We start from the raw sequence: 26,241 nt of genomic DNA on the forward strand, positions 1-26,241 counted from the left end.
CATTCCCATTTTAAGACTCTTCAGCCGGGCACGGTGGCTCAAGCCTGTAATCCCAGCACTTTGGGAGGCTGAGACGGGCGGATCACAAGGTCAGGAGATCGAGACCATCCTGGCTAACACGGTGAAACCCCGTCTCTACTAAAAAAAATACAAAAAACTAGCCGGGCGAGGTGGCGGGCGCCTGTGGTCCCAGCTACTCCGGAGGCTGAGGCAGGAGAATGGCGTAAACCCGGGAGGCGGAGCTTGCAGTGAGCTGAGATCCGGCCACTGCACTCCAGCCTGGGCGACAGAGCCAGACTCAGTCTCAAAAAAAAAAAAAAAAAAAAAAAAGACTCTTCAGTAGCTTCCCACTGCTCCTAGAATAAAATCTGTACTACTTCCTAGGGCCTTCAAGGCCCTGCATAACCTTGCACAGGTCTATGAAAAACCTCCTCCCCTGTAGTCTCCCACTGTTCACTGCCCTCCAGTCACACAGCTGCCTTTCTGGTCCTGAAACACATCAGGCTTTTACCAGCCCAGGGACCTTTGAACTTGCTGGTTCTTCTGCCTGGAATGCTCTTCTTTCAGCTCTTTACTTGACTGGCGTATTCTCTCCTTCAGGTCTTGCTTCATATCAGTTTTCAAATGAGCCCTGCTTAGCCTTCTCATCTGGTATGAGATCTGTTCTCTTTCATCACCCTCTTTCCTTAATGTATCACTCATTATGCTCTATAATTATCTTGTTAATTTTTTACTTGCTTATTGTTCGATATCCCACTTTCCACCCCATTGTTGACGGCAAAATCCTTTGGGGGAAATCCCCCAGGATCTTGCCTGTCTTACTTACTCGTTTTTTATTCCCCAGAACTGTGTTTGGCACATAGCAGATAGCAAAAAAAGAAAAGAAAAAGAAAAACAAACTAAAAACGTTGACTGAATGAATGAATCAAAGAACACATGCAGGAGGGCACTGGGAGGAATAACATTACTGTACCATTGGCAGAAAATAGGTAAGCAGGAATCAGCTAGGGTGGGGTTCATGTTTGTACAGGTTTAGTTTCAGATGACAGCAAAGGAGCCAAGTGGAAGCTTCTGATAGACATTTGGAGATATAGGGATGGAGGGAAATGAAGAGGGTTAGGAATGTAGATTTTAGAGCAATCCCTAACCACCAATTAATGTCTTATTCACTCCTCCACTTTTCCATCAATGCATCTGTCTTTTCATCCACCTATCCATGCATTTGTTCACTGATTCATCTCATAAACTTTTGAGTAAATCATGAGCCAAGCCTTGGACATCAGGGATGCAGTGACCAATAGACAGTATTGGCCATCAAAGACTATACATCTGGAGGGAATGGGAGGGGAGTAGTAGATGCAAATTTAAACAGATTATAGTAAGTAGAGCTATGGGGGAGCCACAAGCACATCACACAGATCATAGTTGAAAACATGTACGTGAGGCCGGGCGCGGTGGCTCAAGCCTGTAATCCCAGCACTTTGGGAGGCCGAGATGGGCGGATCACAAGGTCAGGAGATCGAGACCATCCTGGCTAACACGGCGAAACCCCGTCTCTACTAAAAACACAAAAAATTAGCCGGGTGAGGTGGCGGCGCCTGTGGTCCCAGCTACTCGGGAGGCTGAGGCAGGAGAATGGCGGGAACCCGGGAGGCGGAGCTTGCAGTGAGCTGAGATCTGGCCACTGCACTCCATTCTGGGCGACAGAGCGAGACTCCGTCTCAAAAAAAAAAAAAAACATGTACTTGAAAACAGAAGACTTAATCTTGAAGGCATGCCAGAAATTAGGCAGCATTGGACAGGAGAAACTGACAAGGGCTGACGAGCAAAGGAAAAAGTAGATCGTGATGATAAAAGGAAAAACAGAAGAGCAATTATCTTTTTTTTTTTTTGAGACAGAGTCTCTCTCTGTTGCCCAGGATGGAGTGCAGTGATGCAATCTCAGTTCACTGCAACCCCTGTCTCCCAGGTTCAAGCGATTCTCCTGCCTCAGCCTCCTGAGTAGCTGGGATTACAGGTGCATGCCACCACACCTGGCTAATTTTTGTATTTTTAGTAGAGACAGGGTTTCACCATGTTGGTCAGTTTGAGAACTCCTGACCTTGTGATCCGCCTGCTTTAGCCTCCCAAAGTGCTAAGATTACAGACGTGAGCTACTGTGCCCGGCCAGAAATTATCTTACAGTAGGAAAAACCTGGGCTTTAGAGTCAGAGTGACCATGTGGTGAGTCTTAGCCCTGTTTCTCACCAGCTCGGTAACTTTGGATAAATGATATATTCTCTCTGAGCCTTGGTCATCTTCTCTGGAAAACAGAGATAACAGTACAAACCTCATAGCAACGTTATGGGGCTGGGTCCTGCTTGATGCACAGGAGGTGCTCAGAGATGACGGATGGATGGTGGGGATGCTGCTGATGGCGGTGGTGGTGATGATAATGATCATGAGGGTGGTGACTGGGAGGCACTTTAGAGCCCCTAGTCCCTGCTTGTTGAGCAGTATATTCAACCCTGGGATTTCTGGAGATGTGGATGTGAGAACACCACAGTAAGTTTTGGTGGAGAGAAGAGTGAGCCAAGTCTGTGCCTCCATCATTTGCAGGGTGACTGCAGTTTGAATGGAAACTGGATACCATCCATCCACTTTCTGGAAGGAAAATGCATTAGCTGCAATCCATTACACTGATTTGCTGACTCAAATCTTTCATGATGAGTGCTGAAATTAAGTGATTATATATTTTTTCTATTTAAAAAAATATGCCTTCCCCCTGGACTTAAATAGTAAAATAGTAGGGTCAAATGCAATGGTCAGGGGAAGTAGTTTTTAGTTAGAACCAATTTTGATTTTGATGTATTTGCAGGACTGTGGCTTGGAACTTGGCCAATAGGATCCACATTCTGCCTTCTGCACCTCTGCAGAGTGGTGGCACACTGGAGGTACTGGGGGTAGGAGTGAGGGAGCGGAGCCTATTAGGAATAGAGCAACACATTCGTCAGGCAGGTGAAGAGTGATAATACTACCTGCTTAAGGCATCCAGCACTGTGCCTGGCACGCATCAGCTATAAAGCAAACAGACTTCCCAGCCCTTTCTCACATAGGTACCCTGGCATAAGGTACCTCACATAGGCATTCCAGGTACCCTGGTAGCAAGGACTCTTGAAAAAGGAAAGGAAACAGGGACATATCTCATCAGATGTGTCTGATGAGACTGTGGGCCAAAAATGATGAGGGAGGAAACTCCTCTTTATCAAGTGCCTACACAGACTACCAAGCGTGGTGCTAGTGGTTTCATATTTGATCCTATCACCCACGAGTTGGTATTTCATTTTGCAGATGAGGAAACCAAGGCTCAGACAGGGGAAGGGACTTATCCCAAATCATGGAACTCATTCATATTGAACCAGCATATGAATCCAGGCTTTTCCGACCCCATAGCCTCCATTCATTTCCCAAAGCTCTGTGATGTTGGAGTGCTGGGGAAATGGAATATTGAAAATAAGACTGAGATATGAGAGAGCCAGTGGCTCTGATCTCTCTCCACTTAGCTCAGAGCCATAAATTCTTGGAGAAGCCAAGCTTCAAGAGAGCTGGGTCTGAGCCAGCATCAGTAGCGCAGGGAGAGGGGGTGGTATCAGGGCTGGCAGGAGAGGACAGCGGAAGTATACCAGAGGGGGTTTGGGTGCTCAGGCTGTCCTGGATCCCACTGGAGAGGCATCCCCAAGCTCAAACCTCTTTCCCTCTTTTTCTCATTCCCAGGCCCTCTGTGACACAGCAGGTGTGGCCTGGATACCCATGGATGTGAGGAGCCTGCCACTCTCCCACCCCAGCCACCCAGCCCTGGTGTGACTCAGCCCTAAGTTCTGTGGGAGGCCTGGCCTCTTTGCAGAGACCCAGGGACCTTTAATAGCTTCATGGTGGCCGGGCGCAGTGGCTCAAGCCTGTAATCCCAGCACTTTGGGAGGCCGAGACAGGTGGATCACGATGGTCAGGAGATTGAGACCATCCTGGCTAACACGGTGAAACCCCGTCTCTACTAAAAAATACAAAAAAAAAAAAAAAAAAAAAAAAACTAGCTGGGTGAGGTGGTGGGCGCCTGTAGTCCCAGCTACTCGGGAGGCTGAGGCAGGAGAATGGCGTGAACCCAGGAGGCGGAGCTTGCAGTGAGCTGAGATCCGGCCACTGCACTCCAGCCTGGGTGACAGAGCAAGACTCCGTCTCAAAAAAAGAAAAAAAAATAGCTTCATGGCTTTGGGCCCATACATTTTTCAAGAACTTACACAAATATTCAAGCCCTCATTAAAAAAATATTGATGCTAACATGTGAGCAGAAAACAACATCATTAAAATTAATACATGTTTAATTAAATGTCTACAGATGTGGTATTATACCAACTAGTCAAGCATAGCCCAGATCAGTTCTTACTTAGGTATAATACATAAATTCAAGTTAAAAAACAAAATGAATAATTTACTCTTCACAAAATTCCAAATTACAACAAACTTAAAAAAAAACTGCTGCTGCAATAAATAGTATTTAATGCAAGAGCTGTGTTATTACACATGTCATGACCAGGATGGACACTGGGCCTGTGAAGGCCTCAGAAGGGCTCCACTGGCCTTCCAGGACAAGGTCCCTCTGAGTCACAGCAGCGGCTGTGGATGAAGGAGGCTGTAGCTGCCCTCTGGGTGAGCTGGGTCTCTCAATGCAGGGGGCTGGGGCATGGCTGGGGCTGGGGGCATTTGCCATCAGCAGCTGTGGTGTCAGGAACTACTGGAGATGGTGACGGGCAAGGCAGTCCCTCTGGCTACACACAGGAGACCAAAGCCCCATCTGTCCTCTTCTCTGCCTGAGCAAGGAGAACAACGCATTCAGCTGTGGGCTCCAGAAACTGCCTCTGGCTGCTCCTGTGTGGAGAAGGGGCTGCATGGAGCGAGCCCAGAGGCAGAAAGATCAGGGAGGTGGCCGGAGCAGGGTCCAGTGAGAGGTGATGGTGGTCTGGCCTGCAGCACAGATAGTGGAGACACAGAAAAGAAGATGGATTTGAGAGATGTGTCTGAGGCGGAAATAATGGGACTTTGTAAAGAACAGAGAGTGTGAGGTGAAGGAGAAGGAAGAGGCTTGGATGATGTCAGAGTCCTGGGTTGGGGTAGGGGCAGGCGGTGGTGCCCACAGGAACCAGGGAATGAGGAGGGGCACGTGTTTGGTATATGCTAATGTCAGTTTGGGGTATGGTAGGCCTGAAGGGCTTGTGAGACATCCAGGGGAAATGGTCCAGGAGGCAAAGTGGCATGTTGGCTTCACAAGGCGGACCCAAGGTGAGAGCACAGATGAGGACACTCTCCAGGTCAGACAGAGCACAGGCCTGATTCATTGGAGGCCCAGAGGCAGAGCCCTTTCCACCCTGGGCCTTCACCTTCTACACCTTCCATTTACATCATCCACAAACCTCCCTGGATATTCAGTCTGGTGGGGAATAAGGCTCGAATATGGGGTGGGAAGGGTTCCCCACTTTGAGTACTGTGGGTTTCTACTTTTACCTGGTGGGTGTGGTGGGGTCACAGCAAGCCTTATGAAGGAAGTGTGGTTTCAGGTCAGGAGTTCGAGACCAGCCTGGCCAGGAAGTGAAGTTTGAATTCTTTCTTAAAAGGTGGGCTGGTGGTGCATATGGGAGATGACAATGTTAGGCACAGAGAGAGGAGCACAGACGATTGGTCATGGCTGTTGAAGAGAGTGAAAGAAAAGACAAACTTTAGAACCAAGACATCATGAGCCCCTGTGAGGTGCTATCTTCACTTCCCACGGCAGGCACAACAAATAGTCACAAACCAAGTGGCCTGAAACAATTCACATTGATTCTCTGAAGGTCTGGAGGTCGGAAGTCTGAAACAGTTTCACAGGGCTAGTTAGGGTCAAGGTATCAGCAAGCCTGGTTCCTTCTGGAGGCTCTGAGAGGAGCCTCTGTTTTCTTGCCTCTTTTAGTCTCTAGGGGCTGCCATATTCCTTGGCTGAGGCCCCTTCTTCCATGTTCATCATACATCAGATTGGTGAGGACCTTCTCCTGTGACCCTGACCCTCTGCATCCCTCTTATAAGGATGGTGTGATTACACTGGGCACATCCAGCTCCTGCAGGCTAATCCATGATGATTTCAAACTCTTTCATGTAGCCACACCTGCAAAATCTCTCCTGCCATACAAAGCATCATTCCCAGGTCCTGGGGATTCAAACACGAACGTCTTTGGGGGCTTTATTCAGCTGACCATGGGCACCAGCACAGTCATCATCACCAGGGCATGGAGAGCCACATTCAATCCAGGACCCTGTCTAACCCAAGGCTCAGGCTTCACTGCCACTCCAGGCTTACTCTCTCTTTTCTTTTTGAGATGGAGTCTCGCTCTGTCGCCTAGGCTGGAGTGCAGTGGTGCGATCTCGGCTCACTGCAACCTCCACCCTCCTAGGTTCAAATGATTCTCCTGCCTCAGCCTCCCAGGTAGCTGAGATTATAGGCACACACCACCACGCCCGGCTAATTTTTGTATTTTTTAGTAGAGACAGGGTTTCGCCATATTGGCCAAGCTGGTCTTGAACTCCTGACCTCGTAATTCACCGCCTCGGCCTCCCACAGTGCTAAGATTACAGGTGTGAGCCACTGTGCCCGGCCTCAAGGCTGACTCTCTAGCAATTCCTGGACAGAATGGCCACAGCTCCTGAGCTTTGGGATTGTCTAGTTTCCCATTAAATTGTATCCCAGTAGTTAGAAAAACAAGGCTGGGAATGTCTGGGTTGAACCGAGCTAAATGGGCTCCCTACAGCAGGACTTCTCAGAGTCTAATCCCATGCTGGATACTGTGAAGCTCTAAATTTCATTCTAAATTTCATTCACCGAGATAACAACGTTTCACAGAACACAGCTTGAGCAGTGCTGCGTAGGCCAGGCTACTGCATGGGTGTTCCGCCAGAAGAAAAGAAACCTCAGCTTCAGCTCTCAGAAGGGTTATAGTGGGAAGAGACAGACTTAGTTCTGAGTTCCTTTATTCAACAAGCACACCTGAGGTGTGAGGACAGATTGGTGAATTACATAATCCTGTTTCCTGCCCTAAAGGAGTTTACCATCTACCGTAATAGATAAGGGCTGTGGAGGAAATAGGGTGCAAAGAGAGGAAAGAGGGTGTTCAGAGAAGGTGTCATTTAAAACAAGACCTGGGCTGGGTGGGGTGGCCCATGCCTGTAATCCTAGAACTTTGGGAGGCCGAGGTGGGTGGATCACCAGCAGTCAAGAGTTCAAGACTAGCCTGGCCAACATGGTGAAACCCCGTCTTTACTAAAAATAAAACAACAACAACAAAAAAATTTAGCTGGGTGTAGTGGCATGCACCTGTAGTCCCAGCTACTCGGAAAGCTGAGGCAGGAGAATTGCTTGAACCCGGGAGGCAGAGGTTGCAGTGAGCTGAGATCGTGCCATTGCACTCTAGCTGAGTGACAGAGTGAGACCCCGTCTGAAAACAAAACAAAAAACCAAGACCTGAAGGAGGAGTTGGCAGCACATAGAATGAGAGGAAAGGAAGCTTCAGGCCAAAGGAACAGCATGAGCAAAGGCCCTCAGGTGGCTGGCAAGGAATGTGGCCTAGTTGAGGAATCAGAAGGATGAAAAGAAGGCAATGTGGTTAAAGCCCAGTGAACATGGATGGAGGAGAGGAGAGGCTTGGAGGGAGAAGCTGCTGGAAATACCAGATCACCCAGGCACTTTGGGCCACAGTGAAGAGTTGAAAGTCATCATATAGGTGTTGAGCAGAGAAACTGCATAATTAAAACACACACTCACAGAGAATAGTAACGAGCCCATTGTTTGGAGAATAGACTGGGAGAGGCCAGAGGGCAATCTTGCATCTGCTGTTTCCACACTGTCCAGGACAGTTCCTGGTAAGCAGCATGTGCTCATCAATGATTTGTTGAATGAATAAATCAATAAGAGAGGTAGGAGGCTGGGTGCGGTGGCTCAGGCCTGTAATCCCAGCACTTTGGGAGGCTGAGACAGAAGGATCATTTGAGGTCAAGAGCTTGAGACCAGGCTAGCCAACATGGTGAAAACCCGTCTCTACCAAAAAGACAAATAATTAGTCATGTATGATGGCCCACACCTGTAGTCCCAGCTACTCAGGAGGCTGAGGCAAGAGAATCACTTGAACCTGGAAGGTGGAGGTTGCAGTGAGCCGAGATGGAGCCACTGTACTCCAGCCTGGGTGACAGAGCAAGACCCTGTCTCAAAAAAAAAAAAAAAAAAAAAAAGAGAGAGGTAGAAACATTAGCATGAAGGCTATTGCAATAGTCCCTGCAGGTGAGGATGACTTGGAGAAGGAAAACGGATGGGAAGAAGTGGATGCGTTCAAGATATATTTTGGAACTAGAAGCAACAGGACCTGTTCATGGTTTGAAGATGAAGGTGTAGGTGAGGGAGGAATCTAGAATGTTTCCTGGGTTTCTGCCTTGAGTAATTGGCTGGAGGATGATGTCATTTCCTGTGAAGGGGAAGACTGGGAGAGATTAAGGGATATAGTCCTGGGTGACCAGGAAGAGAAGCAAGAGTCTGCCCCTGAACATGTTGGATTTAAGGTGCCTCGGAGCTACCCAAGTGAAGATACCCAGTTGACAGTCTGGAGCCCAGAGGAGGGTGAGGGGTGGAGATCTAAACTTGGGAGGCATTGTGCGCAGATGGGTTTTAAAACCATGTCACGAGCAAGATCACCCGGGGAGAGAGGGCAAATAAAGAGAGAAGAGGGCCAGGAACTAGTTGGGTTCAAAACAGTCTTATTAAAACAAACAAACAAACAAAAAGCAGATAAAAAAAGGGGTCTTTACTGTGGTGAGCTGGAGCGATTTAATACCTCTGAGTTTGTTTCCTCCTCCGTCAAATGAGACAATAACTCCTCATTGGACACACTCCAAGGCATGCCTGACCAGGGACGGGGGCTCAACAGCTGATGGAGTCCGAGCAAAGCTCAGAATTCTCCATCCTGACAAGTCCTGGATAGGGACAGACTTAACTCTCCTCCAGCCAAAGGCAGCAGAACTAGAGCCTTTAACTACCTCGGTGGGTGATCCCCTCATAGCTCGGGCCCTTGCCAGGCTTCTCCTGAGCCCAAGCCCGCCCCACGCTGGGCACCAACTCCACCTTGTCCGCAGCTTCTCAGAATGACCACCAGAGGGAGCAGTTCCTCACCGCGGGCGCTTGCCTGCCTCAACTCTTCCTCCTCTCCTCCCTCTCATTCCCCTCCTACTGCTGGATCCTTCATCCAAACGTCTCTCCCACCTGCGCTGCGCGAGGCTCTGTCTCTCACATTGAGGACATGGGGTCCTGGAGCCTGAGGATTTCATGGGCTGGGCAATAAAGGAGAACAGTCATAATCGTGGAGGGAGAGTATGATGAAGGGAAAGCAAGCGTTGGGGTAAAAAGGCCCAAACAGAACCTAAAATCTGCCGCCTGTTAACTGCGAGACCTTAGATACGCGGCTTCACTTCCCAGAGCCTGGTGGGACTAACACCTATGTTGGAGGGTTGTTGTGAGAGGTACATGACATGTCAGTTGGTATACGTGCCAGCTAGTGATTCCAACAGCACCCACCTGAGAAGGCTGCTTTGAGAATTAAATGAAATAATACACATAGGTTGCCTACTTAACAGTAGACGCTCAAAAATGCTAGCTCTTTAAGAAGTATTAATATAAAGAACAACTCACAGTAGGCCCTTAATGCTAGTTTTTTCCCCTTTAATTCTCTCCCATCCCTAGTCTAAGGATGTGGAAACCAGCCCGAAGAGGGTCTGTGCTTCCTCAAGGTCACCTAGGGAATGAGAAGCAGAACAGGGACCTGTCATTCTTCTGTGCCCGGCCTAAAGCCAGTGGCACATACAGAAATCGTGGACCCTTAGGGCCAAACTGTCAAAAAGAAAAGGTCCTCTTCATTCTTTGCTAAGGGCAAGAGGCCACCAGGGCAGGCCAGGCCTTGCCAGCAGAGGTGGGCACCCAGCACCCAGTGGCTAATGGGGTCCTCTGTATGGCACCCATCAGCTTTGGTCTCAGGTTCATTTGGTTATTTCTTGTTAGATGATTCAGCCTGTTGGATGAGAGCTCTGAGACATTCAAGACCTTTAAAAACTGGGCCTAGTGAGGAGCGCCTCTGCCCAGCCGCTGTGCAACCCTCCAGGTTCCCCTGAACCCAACATGTTGAGGGGTGGACTCTTGCTTCTCTTCCTGGTCACCCAGGACTATATCCCTTAATCTCTCCCAATCTTCCCCTTCACAGGAAATGACTTCTGTATGATCTTTCTACCCTCCCCAAGTTTGCATTTTCGACATTAAAGTTTACTTTTAAATTAAAAAAATAATAATAGAAAATAAAAACTGGGCCTAATTTAATTCCTAGTTTTTAGTTCCATGCTTGTCTTCTCCCACTCCCCCACCGCTTTATGTTCCAGATACTTTCATTCATCCATTCATCCATTCATTCATTCATGCATGCATTCATTCATTCAATACATTCTCTGCTATATGCCAAACCAGAAGGTCTTGCCAGGAGGTCTACAAATAATCTGTAGTTAACATCATGCTTAATGGTGAGAAACTGGATCCTTTCCCCTTAAGCTTGGGAACCAGGCGAGGATGTCATCTCTTACCATCTAGTGCAATAAAACATATAAAAAGAAATAAAAACTATACAGATTGGGAAGGTAGAAATAAAACTGTCTTTACTCACAGGTGGCATCACTGTCTATGTTAAAAACAAAACAAAACAAAACAAAACAAAAAAAACCCAAAGAATCTGCAAAAAGTCTCCTGAAACTAAGAAGTTGCGAGACCAGCTCGGTGGGGGAGACCCTAACCCAGCGGCGCTAGAGGAATTAAAGACACACACATAGAAACATACAGGTGTAGAGTGGGAAATCAGGGGTCTCACGGCCTTCAGAGCTGACAGCCTGGAACAGAGATTTACCCACGTATTTGTTAACAGCAAGCCAGTGATAAGCATTGTTTCTATAGATTATAGATTAACTAACAGTATTCCTTAGGGAAACAAGGGGATGGGCCAAATAAAGGGATGGGTCTGGCTAGATATCTGTAGCAGGAGCATGTCCTTAAATCACAGATCGCTCACGCTATTGTTTGTGGTTTAAGAATGCCTTTAAGCGGCGCCCTGGGTGGGCCAGGTGTTCCTTGCTTTCATTGCCGTAAACCCATAACCTTTGTCATGGCCATCATGAACATGTTACAGTGCTGCAGAGATTTTGTTTATGGCCAGTTTTGAGGCCAGTTTATGGCCAGATTTGGGGGGCCTATTCCCAACAGAAGTAAAAATGGCAAGGTCCCAGGACACAAGATCAATATATACAAAAGTCAATTCCTCTTTATTTAATGTATACATTTAATGCAACCCCAACAAAAACACCAATAAACTTTTTTTTGTGGAACCAGACAAGTTGATACTGAGCCTCATATGGAAGATGCTGTCTTTAATGTTTTCCTGGCTAATCCTTCATACCTATTTTTCCATATAATGCTCAGTATCAACTTGTTTAGTTCCATTAAAAAGTTTATTGGTGGCTGGACACAGTGGCTCAGGCCTGTAATCCCATCACTTTGGGAGGCTGAGGCGGGCAGATCATGAGGTCAGGAGTTTGAGACCAGCCTGGCCAATATGGTGAAACCCAGACTTTACTAAAAAACATAAAAATTAGCTGAGTGTGGTGCTGCGCACCCCTGTAGTCCCAGCTACTCAGGAGACTGAGGCAGGAGAATTGCTGGAACCCGAGAGGCAGAGGTTGCGGTGAGCCAAGATCGCACCACTGCACTCCAGCCTGGATGACAGAGTGAGACTCTGTCTCAAAGGAAAAGTTTATTGGTGTTCTTACTGGGATGGCATTAAATTTACAAATTAAGTAAGAAGGAACTTATATTTTTATGAGATGAGACATCCTAAACAGGAACAAGTGATGTCTTTTCGTTTATTTCACTTCTGCTTGAGCATCTTCCAGGAGTGTTTTAAAGTTCTTCTTATATAGGTTTTGCATATTTCTTATTACGTTTATTCCTAAGTAGTTCATCTTCTTTGTTGCTATATAAATAGAGTTTTCTCCTTCATTATATTATCTAACTAGACATTGCTTGTGTATACTGAGGCTATTAATTTTTGTATGTTAATTTTATATCCTGCTACTTCACTGAATTTTCCATTATCTGGGTTAATTTTACCATTCATTCTCTAGGGCTTTCCAGGTATGCAATCATATCATCTGCAAGGGATAAATTTATTCCTTTCCCCCTAATTCTTGTTTCTTATTGATTTCTCTGACTGCTTTGCCTAATATCTCCAGCACGACATTGAATAGTAGAGGGCCTCTTTGTTTCTTCCTGTACTTAGCAGAAACACCTCTAGTATTTCCCCATTCAAATTCTAACTTTAGCAGGAGTTTGAGACACACCTGGTCAACATGGTGAAACCCTGTCTCCACTAAAAATATAAAAATTAGCCAGGTGTGGTGGCACATGCCTGTAATCCCAGCTACTCGGGAGGCTGAGGCAGGAGAATTGCTTGAACCCAGGAGGCAGAGGTTGCAGTGAGCCGAGATCACGTCACTGCCCTCCAGCCTGGCAACAGAGCGAGACTCCATCTAAAAAAAAAAAAAACAAAAAAAAAAACAAAAAAAAAACTCTAGCTCTAGGAACAGGGTATGTATATTTTATTATATTGAGAAAACACCCATTAATTTCCCTCTGTGTTGAGTTTTGTCAACAGCTTCTCCAGCATCTATGGAGATACTAATATGATTTTCTCCTTAAATTGACTAATCCTTTGTATTATATTAATGGCTTCCTTAATCCTACCTGTTCATGGTGTATGGTAACTTTATGTTGGATTCCATCTTCTAATATTTTCTAATATAAGATTTCTAAACATTTTATTTAAATATTTTTCATCAATACTCATAAATAATTTGATAAATGTGTACTTTTTTTTGCTCTGCTTTTTAAAATTGAGTATAAATATAAATGTTATACTTGCTACATAAGAAAGAAATTAGAAATTGTTCCTGAATTTAAGACCTTTGAATTGATTTACGGAGCACTGGGGCTATCTAATCTTTCCAGATTTGCTGAAATTCACCTGTGAAACCGTCTGTGCCTGGTGCTTTTTTTGTGGAATAATTCCTTGATAACTTTCTCTGAGTCTGCTATGGTAATTAACCTGTTTAAGTATTCTATCTTTTATTGGTTCAGTTTAGTTTACAACTTGTTTGTATAGAAGTTTACAAAGTAGTTCTAGTTTCTAACGGTTTTTAGAAATTTCTTTTGTTTCAACATTTCATTCATTCTCGTTTTTTATTTTTTGTACATGTGATTTGTCTCTTTGTGATAACATTAGCTAGTAGTTTGTGTATTTCATTTTTAATGTAATCTGTTAATTATATCTTTGTTTTCTCATCTCTGTCATTAATTTCTGCATTTGTATTTATTACTTTCTTCCTTGGGCTTTCTTTTGAGTTTCTTTGTTGTTCTTTTTCTAGATTTTATAACCTAGGAATTTAATTCATTCTTTCTTAATCTTTCATTTTTATTCATATATGTGTTTCCTCAAAATGAGTTGCATTCAGTGAATTCCAATATTCCAAGAAAAATTTTTTTGAAATTTAAGATGACTATATAATGTATATATAATGCAATCATGTATGTATAATGTATATAGAAGAATTTATATGTATTCATGGAACATATATGTATTATATATATATATTATATATGTAATGTATATCAATGTAGCCTGGACACTTACACTAAACCTCCACTCCAGTGACACCCATAGGTTGCCTCTCCTAAGGCATATGTGACACCTAAAACATAAGGGCACTTTATGATGGATGACTACAGTCTTAACACCCTGGTCCCATCCATCACTGCCTCCTTAATATTATTTAAGTTGCTGATTCTATTCAATCAACAAGTGATAAATACTTTGCTCTTATATATTTGGCTAACCTTGTCTGTTTAGTGCCTGTTCCAACAGCCTCTCAGCTGCAGTTTGCCTGCACTTCTGAGGGGACACAATACATCTTTCCAGGGTACCCATGGGGGAGCTCCACAGCTTTGTCACCACGCACAATCTTTGCAGACAAGATCTTAATGACAACTGCCTTCTCCAGGGGCACAGATATGACGTTGCATTGAGGACGTCCCACTCCAAGGAAATGCATTTGATACACACATTTAAGACATTTAAGCCCAATATTTCTTAATACTTTTGGGCTCTGGTGGCAAACGCATTTCTCATTGACAAATTTTACTGCTAAATTAAAATCAACAGGCACTCCTGTGTGTGACCTCAAAAAACTCCTTCACTGTAACCTTTGGTAAGCTCCTGTAATACCTCCTGGAGTCTCTGATTCACTTATGATGGTCATTAGTTGCTTCAGGGCTTCTGATGCAAGATATTGTCCCTCTTGGCCTCAGGCTATACACCATTAAAACAGCAAATGACTGGCTACCTATGAGCTGTCTTGGACATAGAGGCTGTCACAGACCCTGAGCCTGTGACCCTCCCTACCCAGTTGCCCATTATGCTTTGAGTTATTGGAACATCCCTCCACAAGCTCAGCTTGGCTACCAAGGCCTCCCTAAGACAGGATGGAGCCAACCCTGGGCCCTCTGGGATATTCCACCTGCAGGAGGGGGTGGCCTCCTCATTCTCTTGGTCCCTTGCCAGATGCCAGGGTGCTGGAGGAGGTCACCCCTCCCCAGACCACTTGGCTACCTGGGAAGCCCTTTGGTATTAACTGAATGAACAGGAATGGGAGTTCATGGACTGTGGGAACGGCGGCATCATTAGCCATCACACGTGATGCAGCTTAGTGGAGAGCTGTTACTTTCCATCCCTTAGCTGGGATGATGAAGGACAGGACCCAAGAAAAAACATACTTGGTCAAACTTCAGCAAGTCATCCTATCACTGGCTGTCCTGGCCAACAAATGGTCTCATCTTCACATTCATTATTAATTATTGGGCCATTACCTAAAAATTGTTCCCATAAAGGTAAAAAAAGAATAAACCCTGGGAATCTCTTATTTCACAGACATCCAAATTATAAATCAAAATCACATAACTCCATGTTGCAAGGCCTTGCTAGTTCACTGCTTGTTTCTTTCAGAGTTAGAGACATTACTAATAGTTGTGAAGGCACACATTTCACTCCTTAGAATACACTATGCTGGGCTTCCAGAGGAGGTATCCGATATAACCTTCATGTCCCTGATAGGTCCCGATGGTTGCTTTAATGATGTTCTCAAACAACTTCTTTTCAAATTCCAATACAATAAATAAACTAAAGATCTTGAGTTTACCCCAGGTCTTTTTTTTTTTTTTTTTTTTTTTTTTTTTTGAGACGGAGTCTCACGCTGTTGCCCAGGCTGGAGTGCAGTGGCGCGATCTCGGCTCACTGCAAGCTCCGCCTCCTGGGTTCCCGCCATTCTCCTGCCTCAGCCTCCTGAGTAGCTGGGACTACAGGCGCCCGCCACCGCGCCCGGCTAATTTTTTGTATTTTTAGTAGAGACGGGGTTTCACTGTGGTCTCGATCTCCTGACCTTGTGATCCGCCCGCCTCGGCCTCCCAAAGTGCTGGGATTACAGGCTTGAGCCACCGCGCCCGGCTACCCCAGGTCTTAACCTATTTTTTATGAATTTCAATCTCGCCCCCATCCCTCAAGGGTTAGGAGCCAGATTAAAGATGCATATTCTCCTGGGACTCATCATCATAGATTGTCCCCTAGACCAGGCAGCTGCTCTTCTGATAGGGGACCCATTTGAACCCAAACTTCCACTCAAAATAAACCTTGTCAACTGCAGCCACACACTGTTCTGTTGATGGCTGGTCTTATCCCTACTGCCTTGGCTGCTTTCATTGGTTACAACCAGAGGCCCAAAACCTTCAGCAGACCACTGTTTTAACCAATTATGACCAGTGCTCAGGCCCACATTAACTCGAGTAGGTCCCATGAAAAGGACACACCTGTCCCACATCTCAGATGACATTACCTTTGCCCTATAATTCACCACTGAAGGTGACATTGCCTCAGATGACACGCCTGAACCCAAGACCTTGATGCTGGAGATAGCTTTGCCCCTGGTGCCACAGATGGCTTTGCTCCTTGCACTAAACCTGCACTCCAGTAATGCCCATGGACTGGCTCTGCTAAAACACAAATGGACACTGGGTATTTTTGCTTTTCTTTCTGTACTGACTGCCTGCTTAGCCCCTGATCTTGGTATACTCCTTGCTGTCTGCTCAAAGGTACACCGCCACACAGCTCTATACCTCAACAAAATTCTAGCCTGGGGAAAGCCAATCTAGAAGCAATGGCGCAACAGATAACAGGCATTGTGTAACCTTACCCGGGTTTACAACAACGTTCCTACTCCGCCCAAGATGAAGCGTTGCTCTATTTACTTGGCTCAGCCCCACGCAGTGGAGTGGATGCCTGTGAATGGGGTTTCAGGTCACAGTGGTGCCTCCACATCTTTTGTGTGTTCAGTGATGCTCATCAAATGCCTTGCTCCATGCCTGACCCACATTTCTCCAGTAGCCTTCAATGTCTCCACTATTTAAACAGTACTCGTCACCAAACACGAGGTCAAATGCCCAGGCATCACAGGGTCAGTTATAACAGGAACACACAGAAAAGGTTGCTGTCTAGTCATAGAAATAGACTGGCACACCCAAATGTCTCAAACAGGGGCCCAGAGTTAGGAACTTAGAGGCATCTCTCCAGTTCAGCCCAATGGGCTTTCTGCTTTGCCACTGATTCCTTTAAAGGGACAATTCAGGTATTTGCCTGCAAACTTTAAGTGACTTACACCCCATTCCCTTATATCTACCGTTAGTTGTGGGGTTTCTCTCTTTCTCTCTCTCTCTTCCTGACTTTGCATTCATGACCCCAGGATGGAGCACTGCCTTCCTGACTCACGGCACCCTCCCTGTCCAGGATTCATAAGTAATAAGTTAGTGAACATATTTTTTACTGTGGGGTGTATTAAATTTGCACCCTCTATCTGAAGAACCAGAGACTACCTCGATGGCTCCTAGAGTCCAAGTAATGGTCAGGCAGACACAAATTGGACACAGATCTGATAAGAACCACCAGGGCATCTGCCAATATATTTTCCTTTTCTTTTTAACTTTTTTTACACAACCTTTTCTGAATCCAGAGCATCTGCCACTATAAGCAAGCTTCCTGTGTGAGGGACTCCCTGGTTGTGGGCTGGACGACTAGGCATTAGGCTGTCCCCCAGGGAAAAGGAGTATCCTGTGGAAAACATACTGTAAACCTCCACCCCGCTCGGGCAGTGTTGCTAGCTGCTCCGGTACTGGAACTCTAATTTGGCTGAGGGCTCTTAAAAACAGTGTGGTGCTGGCAGAGATAGATAAGAGGACTAACAGGAGAGAATAAAAGCCCAGATACAGATCACGCATCCGTAGAACTGTCTCACATGACTAGGGTGGCATAACATATCGTGGGGAATGGAGGGAGTGTTCAACAAAGAGATTGAAAACAAATGCTTATCCACATGTCAAAAGCTAAGATTGGAACCTAACTCATGCTATCTAAACATCCAGATGAATTAGGATTTACATATAAAAAACAAAACTTCAAATTTTTTTTTTTTTTTTTTTTTCAGACAGAGTCTCGCTCTGTCGTCCAGGCTGGAGTGCAGTAGCGCGATCTCGGCTCACTGCAAGCTCCGCCTCCCGGTTCACGCCATTCTCCTGCCTCAGCCTCCCGAGTAGCTGGGACTACAGGCGCCTGCCACCACGCCTGGCTAATTTTTTGTATTTTTAGTAGAGACGGGGTTTCACTGTGTTAGCCAGGATGGTCTCGATCTCCTGACTTCGTGATCCACCTGCCTCAGCCTCCCAAAGTGCTGGGATTACAGGTGTGAGCCACTGGGCTGACCTAAAACTTCAAAATTTTTAATGAAATGTATAAGTAAGATAAGATTTCCTAAATCCGACCAAACAATGTGTATTTTATAAAAGACTGGAAAATATGACTATATTGAAATTTAAAATGTTTGTTCATCAAAGGACATCTTAAAAGACAAGCTAGGGTTGGGCACAGTGGCTCATGCCTGTAATCCCAGCACTTTGGGAGGCCAAGGAGGGTGAATCACTTGAAGTCAGGAGTTGGAAACCAGCCTGGGCAGCACGGTGAAACTCCATCTCTACTAAAAATTCAAAAATTAGCTGGGCATAGTGGCGGGTACCTGTAAGGCCAGCTACTTGAGAGGCTGAGACAGGAGAATCACTTGAACCTGGGAGTTGGGGGCTGCAGTGAGCCGGGATCGCGCCACTTCTCTCTAGCCTCGCAACAGAGTGAGACGCTGTCTCAAAAAAAAAGACCAGCTGGAAACTGGGAGAAGAGATTTACAATATATATGCCACCCCAAAGGGTTAATATCCTGAGTACATAAAGAAGTACAAATGATTATGAAAAGCACAAGCTACACTCCCGAGAAATGGGCAAAAATGAAGACCAAGCTTTTCACAGAAGAGGAAATGCCCATAAAAAAAGACATGTTCAACATTAGTGTAGGCCAGGCATGGTGGCTCACACCTGTAATCCCAGCACTTTGGGGGAGGCCAAGGAGGGCAGATCACCTGAGGTCAGGAGTTTGAGACCGGCCTGACCAACATGGTGAAACCCCGTTTCTACTAAAAATACAAAAATTAACTGGGCGTGGTGGCGGGCACCTGTAGGCCCAGCTACTTGGGAGGCTGAGGCAGGAGAATGGCGTGAACCCGGGAGGCGGAGGTTTCAGTGAGCTGAGATCGTGCCAGTGCACTCCAGCCCGGGCGATAGAGCGAGACTCAGTTTCAAAAAAAAAAAAAAAAAATTAATGATAAGGAAATGCAAATCAAGAGTAAAACTTGGTCTCATTTCATACCCTAGCTGGAAAAGAAGTCTGACCACACCAAGGGTCAGAGCGGATCCATGGGGGTGGGGGGCTCTGGATTCCTGGGGAGACTGTACACTGATGTATTATTTTGTAAGACAGTCTGACCACACCAAGGTCAGAGCGGATCCGTGGGGGTGGGGGGCTCTTGATTCCTGGGGAGACTGTACACTGATGTATTATTTTATTATTTTGGAAGACAGTTTGGCTTTACTCCCAAACTTGAACATTCACATATTCATAATCCCAGCGGGTTCTCCTGCTGTGTTGAAATTGTGGAGAGGAGAACGTGGATAGAAAGTAAACGGAGAGGCCAATAAGGAAGACAGAGCCAGCCTATAAAAGAGGCTGGCTGTGGAGGTAGGCGGCAGCTGTTCAGTTCAAGAGACTGAAATCAACAAAACACTAGAACAAGGTCATAGAAAATGACATCCAATGGGCAGTAAGCATATTAAAATGTGCTTATATTTATTAGTTGTTAGGAAAATGCTATAACCACAATGAAGGACCACTACACACCCACCACAATTCAGAACTCAGAATTCTTATATAAGGCTTGTGGGAGTATAGATTTGTACAATCACTTTGGAAAACTCTATGGCTATATACCATGAGACCCATCAATTCTATTTCCAGGCACATACCCAACAGAAATGTGTATAGATGTATAATGAAAGACATGTACAGGAATGTTCATAGCAGCAATATTCATAATAGCCAGAAACAGGTGACAACCCAAATGCCTGTCAGCAGCCAAATGGACACTTTGTGGCATATTCACACAATGGAATGCTAAACAGCAATGAAAACAAAGGCAATACAGACACACATGATGTCTCAAAAGAGTACACACTAAATGATTCACTTTTCATAAAGTTCAAGAACAGAGATGAGGATGGTGCTGAGCTACAGGGAGGAGAGCAGTGACTGGCAAGGCCAGAAGGAGTGCTAGGTAAGTTCTGTTTGTGGATCAGAGTGGTGATAACTTTCACTTTGTGAAAAGGCATTCCTCTGTCCACTTAGGATTTGTGCATTTTTCCGTATGTATGATATACGTCAATTTGAAGTTCACATTTAGAGGGAGGGATTTAGAAGAACAGATAGGACATGGTGACTGATAGAGGTGGATGGAGAAGAATAGAAGGGATCTAGTGTGACTCAGGTTTTGGCCTGAGCAACTGGGTAAATGGGCGTTACCCTTTACTGAGATAGGAAAGAGCAGAGGAGGAGTCAGCGGGGCCGGAGGGAAGTGGGGGAGGGAATCAAGTTCAGCTTTAGACACGCTACAGTGGAGGTGCCTATCAGGCATTTGAGTGAAGATGTCAAGGAACCACCTAGAGATTCAAGTTTAGAGCTCCAGGGAGCAGAGCTGCAGATGCAGATTTGGAAGTGTTTGCTGTGTAAATAGAATGCCAGGTGTGAGCCTGGATGAGATCTCACAGAGCAGGAACTGGAGAGAAAAGAGAAGTCCGGAGGATGGAGTGGAGGAGGGGGACTCTAACAGCTGGCCTGGTGAAAGACGAGAGGCACAAAGGAGACCTAGAAGGAGCAGCCAGAGAGCTAGGAGGAAAACTGGGAGAGCATAGTGTCCAAAGGCCAAGCGGTTTCAAAGACACGGGAGTGATCAACCGTATCTAATGCCGCCAATAGGTCAGGATGAGATGTGAGAATTGATTACTGGATTTAACAACGTGGAGGTTACTAGGGAACTTGCCAAGGGCATTTTTGTGGAAGGGTGATACCTGAAGTGTGGACCATTATTTGTGGTAGCACAGATGGGAGGTGAGGACGGGAAGGCATGAAAGACAGCTCTTCCAAGAGTTTGCTGTGTGAGTGAGCAGAAAAACGGGGCAGGAGGTGGAGGACACAGTGTGGGTGGGGATTTTTAGGTAGGAGTTAGTACAGCATATGTGTGGAGGGGGAACAATGGATAGGACAAGGTCGTCTTATCCATTGACCTTGGGGCCAAGTCATTGAATAGGTGGGAAGGGGGCGAGATTGCATATGCTTGGGGCTTCACCTGTCTAGTTATAGGAAAGACAAGATTTAAGCGATCAGGGAAAGGTAGCCATGCAGATAAGGTGTTGCCTGAGAAGGCTGATAAAGGCTATACAACCCCTTCTCTTCCTCCTTCCTTAGCCAGGCTCTAGCAGGTAGATTCAAAGGTTTCTTGTAGGATAGAAGTTCCTGCCTCAGCAGGGGCAAGGAGGCCTTGGGGCTGGGCTGGGCTGGGTGTGGCACTCTCCCTGCCAGCTTCTACAGCCTGGGGCAGGAACAAAAACCTGTGGGTGCCTCAGACCACAGCAGAGCTCACAGAACCCGAGGGATTCAGGCTGACCCTCCAGCATGGTAGAGTTCGCGCCCTTGTTTGTGCCATGGGAGCGCAGGCTGCAGACACTTGCTGTCCTACAGTTTGTCTTCTCGTTCTTGGCTCTGGGTAAGTTGGGCTGCACTGTGGGATGGGAGACCACCGCACTCAGGTGAGGCAGAGCAGCCACACCAGGTGCACACAGCACATTGATGGTGGGAAGACACTTATCCTAAAGGGGGCTTTGTTGCGCTCAGAGCCCCTGCCCAGAGAGAACTCCTGGGCCTGCCCAGAGGCTTCTTGGTGGAGTGGGGTAGAAGTCACCATCTGCGGCTCTGGGCAGGTTACTTACTCTTCCTGGATTGCACTGTGGGTTCTCCTTTGGCACTTGGATGGAGACCAATCTGCAGGCTGCCGGGTGGTGTAGGAAAGCCTCTGCGTGGTGATGGGAGAGTTCTGGGCTCTGCAGCCTGCTCAGAGAGGAGGGATTTCCTTCTGTACTCTCTGGGAGGAGGAAACTGGGGCTGGTAGTAGGGTAAGTGAGAGAAACAGGGAAAGAACAGGAGGGCGGGGAGAAAGTGCAGGCTGAGAGTGGACTGTGGAGTGGGCATGCTGGGTACCAGGAAACCCGGAGTCAGACTCAGCTGGGCAACTGACCAGTTGTGTGACTTTAGCCAGCCCATGCCTGACCTCTCCAAGCCTCGACTTCACCCTCTGCAGATTGGGGACAACAATGCTGGCCTTGCAGGGCTATAGTGAAGGAAATGAAGAAATGTGCTGACCTCTGCTCAGCACAGACCTGGCCTGGACCTTGGGCTGGGCTCACACTAGAGGGCATGAGCATGAGCATGGCCCCTTACCCACCCCACCACTGATTTGTGGCCAGAGAGATCACCCTTGCCCAAACAACAGCTCTGCCGAAGGTAACATTTTCGAGGAGGGCCTGGATCTGTGGCTTGGGAAGGGAGAATGACTGGGAGTCCATGGGATTTTTCCTTTCATCTGCTGGCACCAGACAGGGTAGGAACTGCTGCCTCCAGGGCTGGGGTTCTGCACACAGATACCACTCTCCTGGTTGTTGAAATGTTGACACACTCTGAACACATTGGTCAGTAGCCATGTCTCTCTCTCTCTCTCTCTCACACACACACACATACACCCACATACACACACACATACTTCCTCAGAAACTCCCCCACAATTCTGTAGCTAAAAAGCTCCCCCTTGGCAAAGCAGGCCCTCCAGGACCCTGCCCTAGCATCCCTTCTGGTTGAGCTGTGTCTCTGTTCTAAGGGTTTTTAGACATTTTACACATCCCTGTATACCCCCTTTGCACAGATGAGCCAAACAATCAAGGATTTGCCTCCAGTAAGGGCTGAGAAACCATCAGTCGGAGGGGAATTCCACACGAGGCCTGGTCTTAGCCCTGATGCACCCCTGATTCTGGGGTGGCCAGGGCTGGCCTCTTCCTCCGTCCCTCCTTCTTTCAACAACAAACGTCACTGGTCACTGGAGCTCAGCAGGGTTTGAGAACACTGTGTAGTTCAGAGTGGCCACAGACATGAGGCAGGAGCGGGAGGGACAGGGCCAGCTCTGAGGCTCCTGGAGGCCAGGCTGAGCTGCTTGGACTATGCCTGAAGTTATGGGGAAGTCACGAAGGGCTTGAATAAGGGGAGGGACCTACCTGGATTTATCTCTGGGAAAATGGGGCAGAGGATGAACAGAAAGAGAGCAGGAAAGGGTCTCCCTTTGCTCTGAGATCCCAAAAGACAGAAACCAGAACAGTTTATCCAACCAGTTGTCCCCATCGATTACTTGGTAAGTACAGACAACTCTCCTGGGGAGAAGGGAGATAGGCGGGGGATGGAGTGAATTAGGTGGCCTGGTGCAGTGGGGGAAAGTGAGCTTTGGTATTAGGCCTACCTAGGCTCAACGCGTGCTCCCAGTGACACTGGGCTGGCCACAGTCCCTCTCGAGGCCTTCCTCTCCTCCTTGAAGGATCAGGAAGCTGCTGTCTTCCTCCTGGGGTCAAGGATTGGACAGGACGGTGCTGCTAGTGCCGGGCCTATGGGCAGAGCTCAGTCTGAGCAATCTCACCTGCCTTCCTCTCAGATCCTGTTCCTGACAGCTCCTTCTTCCCTCCCCAGCCGAGATCTGCATTGTGGGCTTCATAGCCCTCCTGTTTACAAGATTCTGGCTCCTCACTGTCCTATATGCGGCCTGGTGGTACCTGGACCGAGACAAGCCGCGGCAGGGGGGCCGGCGCGTCCAGGCCATCAGGTGCTGGACCATATGGAAGTACATGAAGGACTATTTCCCCATCTCGGTGAGTATTGAGGCTGGTTGGGGTGGGGGAGGGAGTTGGCTGGGGTGTGGTCAGGGCCAGAGTGCCCACATCTTCATGGGAAAATATGGCCCTGCATGCATTGAGGAGGCTACTGGGCTGGGAGGTAGGAGCTAGGGCTTCTGCTACTATGTGACCTGGAGAAGAGTCCAGCTTCTCTCCGATCATGGTTTCGCATCTGCAGGGATGCGGGGCCAGTACAGGGACTGATGAGTGTCCAGTGTTTGAAGGAGTTCTGTGGGGTATATGATGTAAGGCATGCCTATGTATCTTAAAGGCACAGACCCATGAGCAGCCCAGGCTTGGGAGTGAAGGTAATAAACTTACAGTTTCTAAGGACCATCTAACCTCACACTTAAAATTTACCAGAAGAGGAGGCTGACACCCAGAGAAAGAGAAAATGTCACCAATGTCACACAAGTTCTTTTACAGATTTCCAAGTGTGTACACTGACTGTGGGCAAAGGGACAGGTGAGAGAGCCCTGAATTGTTCTCAGATCCTACCCTGCCCCTAACTGGCATATAGTGTATCTTTGGGCAAAGCTTTATCCTGTTCTGAGGCTCAGTCTCCCCATGTATCTAGTAAGTAGACTGATTCCTCCTCCTCTGCATGCCTCCAAATCTCTGGCTTTCCAGCTCCTGTCACCTCATGGTCATTGTGGACAGCTGGCCCTGGACTTGAAGGTGTGTCCAGAGCAGAGCAGATCCCTGGATTTGAGTGAGCAGATCTTTCGGCCCCTTCAACGGAATCCCAGGCAATCTAAAGCCTTGATCTATGCAGCCAGGCAGTGATGGTTTATTGGCCAGATGGAATAGGGTGGGGAAGGCAGCAGGGATGCAAAGAAGGGACAGGCAGGGGCAGTTGGCCCTCCTTTGGAAGCAGGAGAGAAGAAAGGGATAAGACATGGCCTGTGGAGACAGGTAGACTAGACTCTGATTCCAAGTCAGCCCCATACCATACTGGCTGTATGAACATGGGCGAGTTAGTCTCTCTGAGCCTCAGTTTCCTCATATGTAAAATGGGGATAATGCCACATACCTCACTGGGTTGTGTAGATTCAATGAGACAAAGCAGGTAAAGCACTTTGTAGGTTTGTTTTGTTTTTTTTTTTTGAGATGGAGTCTTGCTCTGGCTCTGTCATCCAGGCTGGAGTGCAGTGGTGCGATCTCGGCTCACTGCAACCTCTGCCTCCCAGGTTCAAGCAATTCTCCTGCCTCAGCCTCCCGTGTAGCTGGGACTACAGGTGCCGGCCACCATGCCTGGCTAATTCTTGTATTTTTAGTAGAGACAGGGTTTCACCATGTTGGTCAGGCTGGTCTCGAACTCCCAACCTTAAGTGATCCGCCCACCTCAGCATCCCAAAGTGCTGGAATTACAGGCGTGAACCACCGTGCCCGGCTAGCACTTTGTAGGTTTTCAGTAAACAGGCGGCTAGTATTATTTTACCTTGGCAGTGGGACTCTGAGAAGGCGTGGTCGTGACTCGAGTCTGGAGAGGACTCTGAGAGTCCTGCTGCTCTGACCTCCACACCTATGTAACTTCTCCCACTCTGCCTGGGAAGCCTACCTCTTCCTGTCCCTCCAGAAACAAGGTCTCCAGCTTGCAAAGGGGGAGGGGTAGAGGAAACAAGTCCACCAAAGTTAAGAAACTTGTCTGAATTATGGGAACGCAAGGTGGTTGGGGTTCCTGCCTTGCTCCCTTCTGAGAGTCCTGGAGCCCAAGAAGGACTGGCAAAGGCTGAGCCACAACTGGAATGCAGGAGCCTCTAGCACCGCAGTGGGCAGGGCCTCCAGGGCGAAGGGCAACGGGGGTGCTGGGCAGAGAGCAGGCAGTGGCTGGCAGAGACTCACGTGCCATGCTCACGAGGGGTGGTAGATGTGGAAAGGCAGAACATGGTCTAGCCTGGGGGGCTCAGGAGGGGGGCAGTCTCCCCTGCCCCTCATATGTGTTTCCTGCAAGGCCCTCTCCAGGGTCTTGTCAGCAAAGAAACTTAGGGCTTGCTGAGTTCTGGGAGCAGCCCATGGATGTGTCAGAGGCACAGTCCTCATCCCCACCCCAGGACCTCTGCACTTTGAGATTCACCTCCCTTTCCTGCCTCTCCTCTCTCCAGCCTGGGCTTCCTCTTCTGTGCCAGGAAGGTCAGAGTCTCCCCGGGAAAGTGTGCTGTGGCCAGCCTGGGGACGTGTGTGTGACATCAGGGACCAAGCCAAAGAAAACCTGAAGCAGGCTCTGGCCTCCCGGAGAGCTTTGGAGGTTCTGGTCTCACTTCCCGCTCTTGAGCTGAATCCCAAGCCCACTGGGGGAAAAAAAGCAGCCTGAAAAGGCAAACACACAAGCACAGGCCCAGACACTTGCCTCATGGTGAGTTCTGAGCCACAGGCTGACATCCAGCATGGCTAAAGCAGAAGGCAGGCCTGCAGAGGAGGCTGGGGAGGCCCTCAGGTCAGAGGGTGGAGGCCATTGGAGGCCATTCTGCAAGACTGGGACTGCTCACCTGAAAGTTCTCCCGGGGTGTCTTCAGCCAGCCCAAGGGCCTCAAAGGACAGCATCTGGCCCTCTGTGCACCTGGAGCCTTTCCAGTTGCAGGTCTGGCAGAAATGCTGA

General features: G+C 47.5%; 1 protein-coding gene and 1 long non-coding RNA gene across 4 annotated transcripts in view; one reads left to right on the forward strand and one right to left on the reverse strand.

Moving 5' to 3' along the window:
* The window catches only part of MOGAT2 (monoacylglycerol O-acyltransferase 2), a 60,865-nt gene that overhangs the window by 23,681 nt on the left and 10,943 nt on the right, over positions 1-26,241 (forward strand). For 2 of the 3 annotated variants that reach the window (XM_074014790.1, XM_045371280.3), the window contains exon 2: positions 23,440-23,618. In XM_074014790.1, coding sequence (XP_073870891.1) covers positions 23,595-23,618 — 24 coding nt within the window. In that variant the 5' untranslated portion in view covers positions 23,440-23,594. Of the gene's footprint in view, positions 1-21,223; positions 21,422-23,439; positions 23,619-26,241 lie in introns of those variants that run through there. The other variant, XM_005579112.5, reaches the window with a different exon arrangement.
* Positions 4,517-26,241, reverse strand: part of LOC123568723 (uncharacterized) — a 66,480-nt gene continuing 44,755 nt past the window's right edge. Inside the window, exons 3-4 of the long non-coding RNA XR_010580923.2 lie at positions 5,536-5,716; positions 4,517-4,998 (exon numbers count right to left, since the gene is read on the reverse strand). This is a non-coding gene — a long non-coding RNA (uncharacterized lncRNA). The remainder of the gene's footprint in view (positions 4,999-5,535; positions 5,717-26,241) is intronic.

This window comes from Macaca fascicularis, chromosome 14, assembly GCF_037993035.2.
Source record: "Macaca fascicularis isolate 582-1 chromosome 14, T2T-MFA8v1.1".
Lineage (NCBI taxonomy): Eukaryota > Metazoa > Chordata > Mammalia > Primates > Cercopithecidae > Macaca > Macaca fascicularis.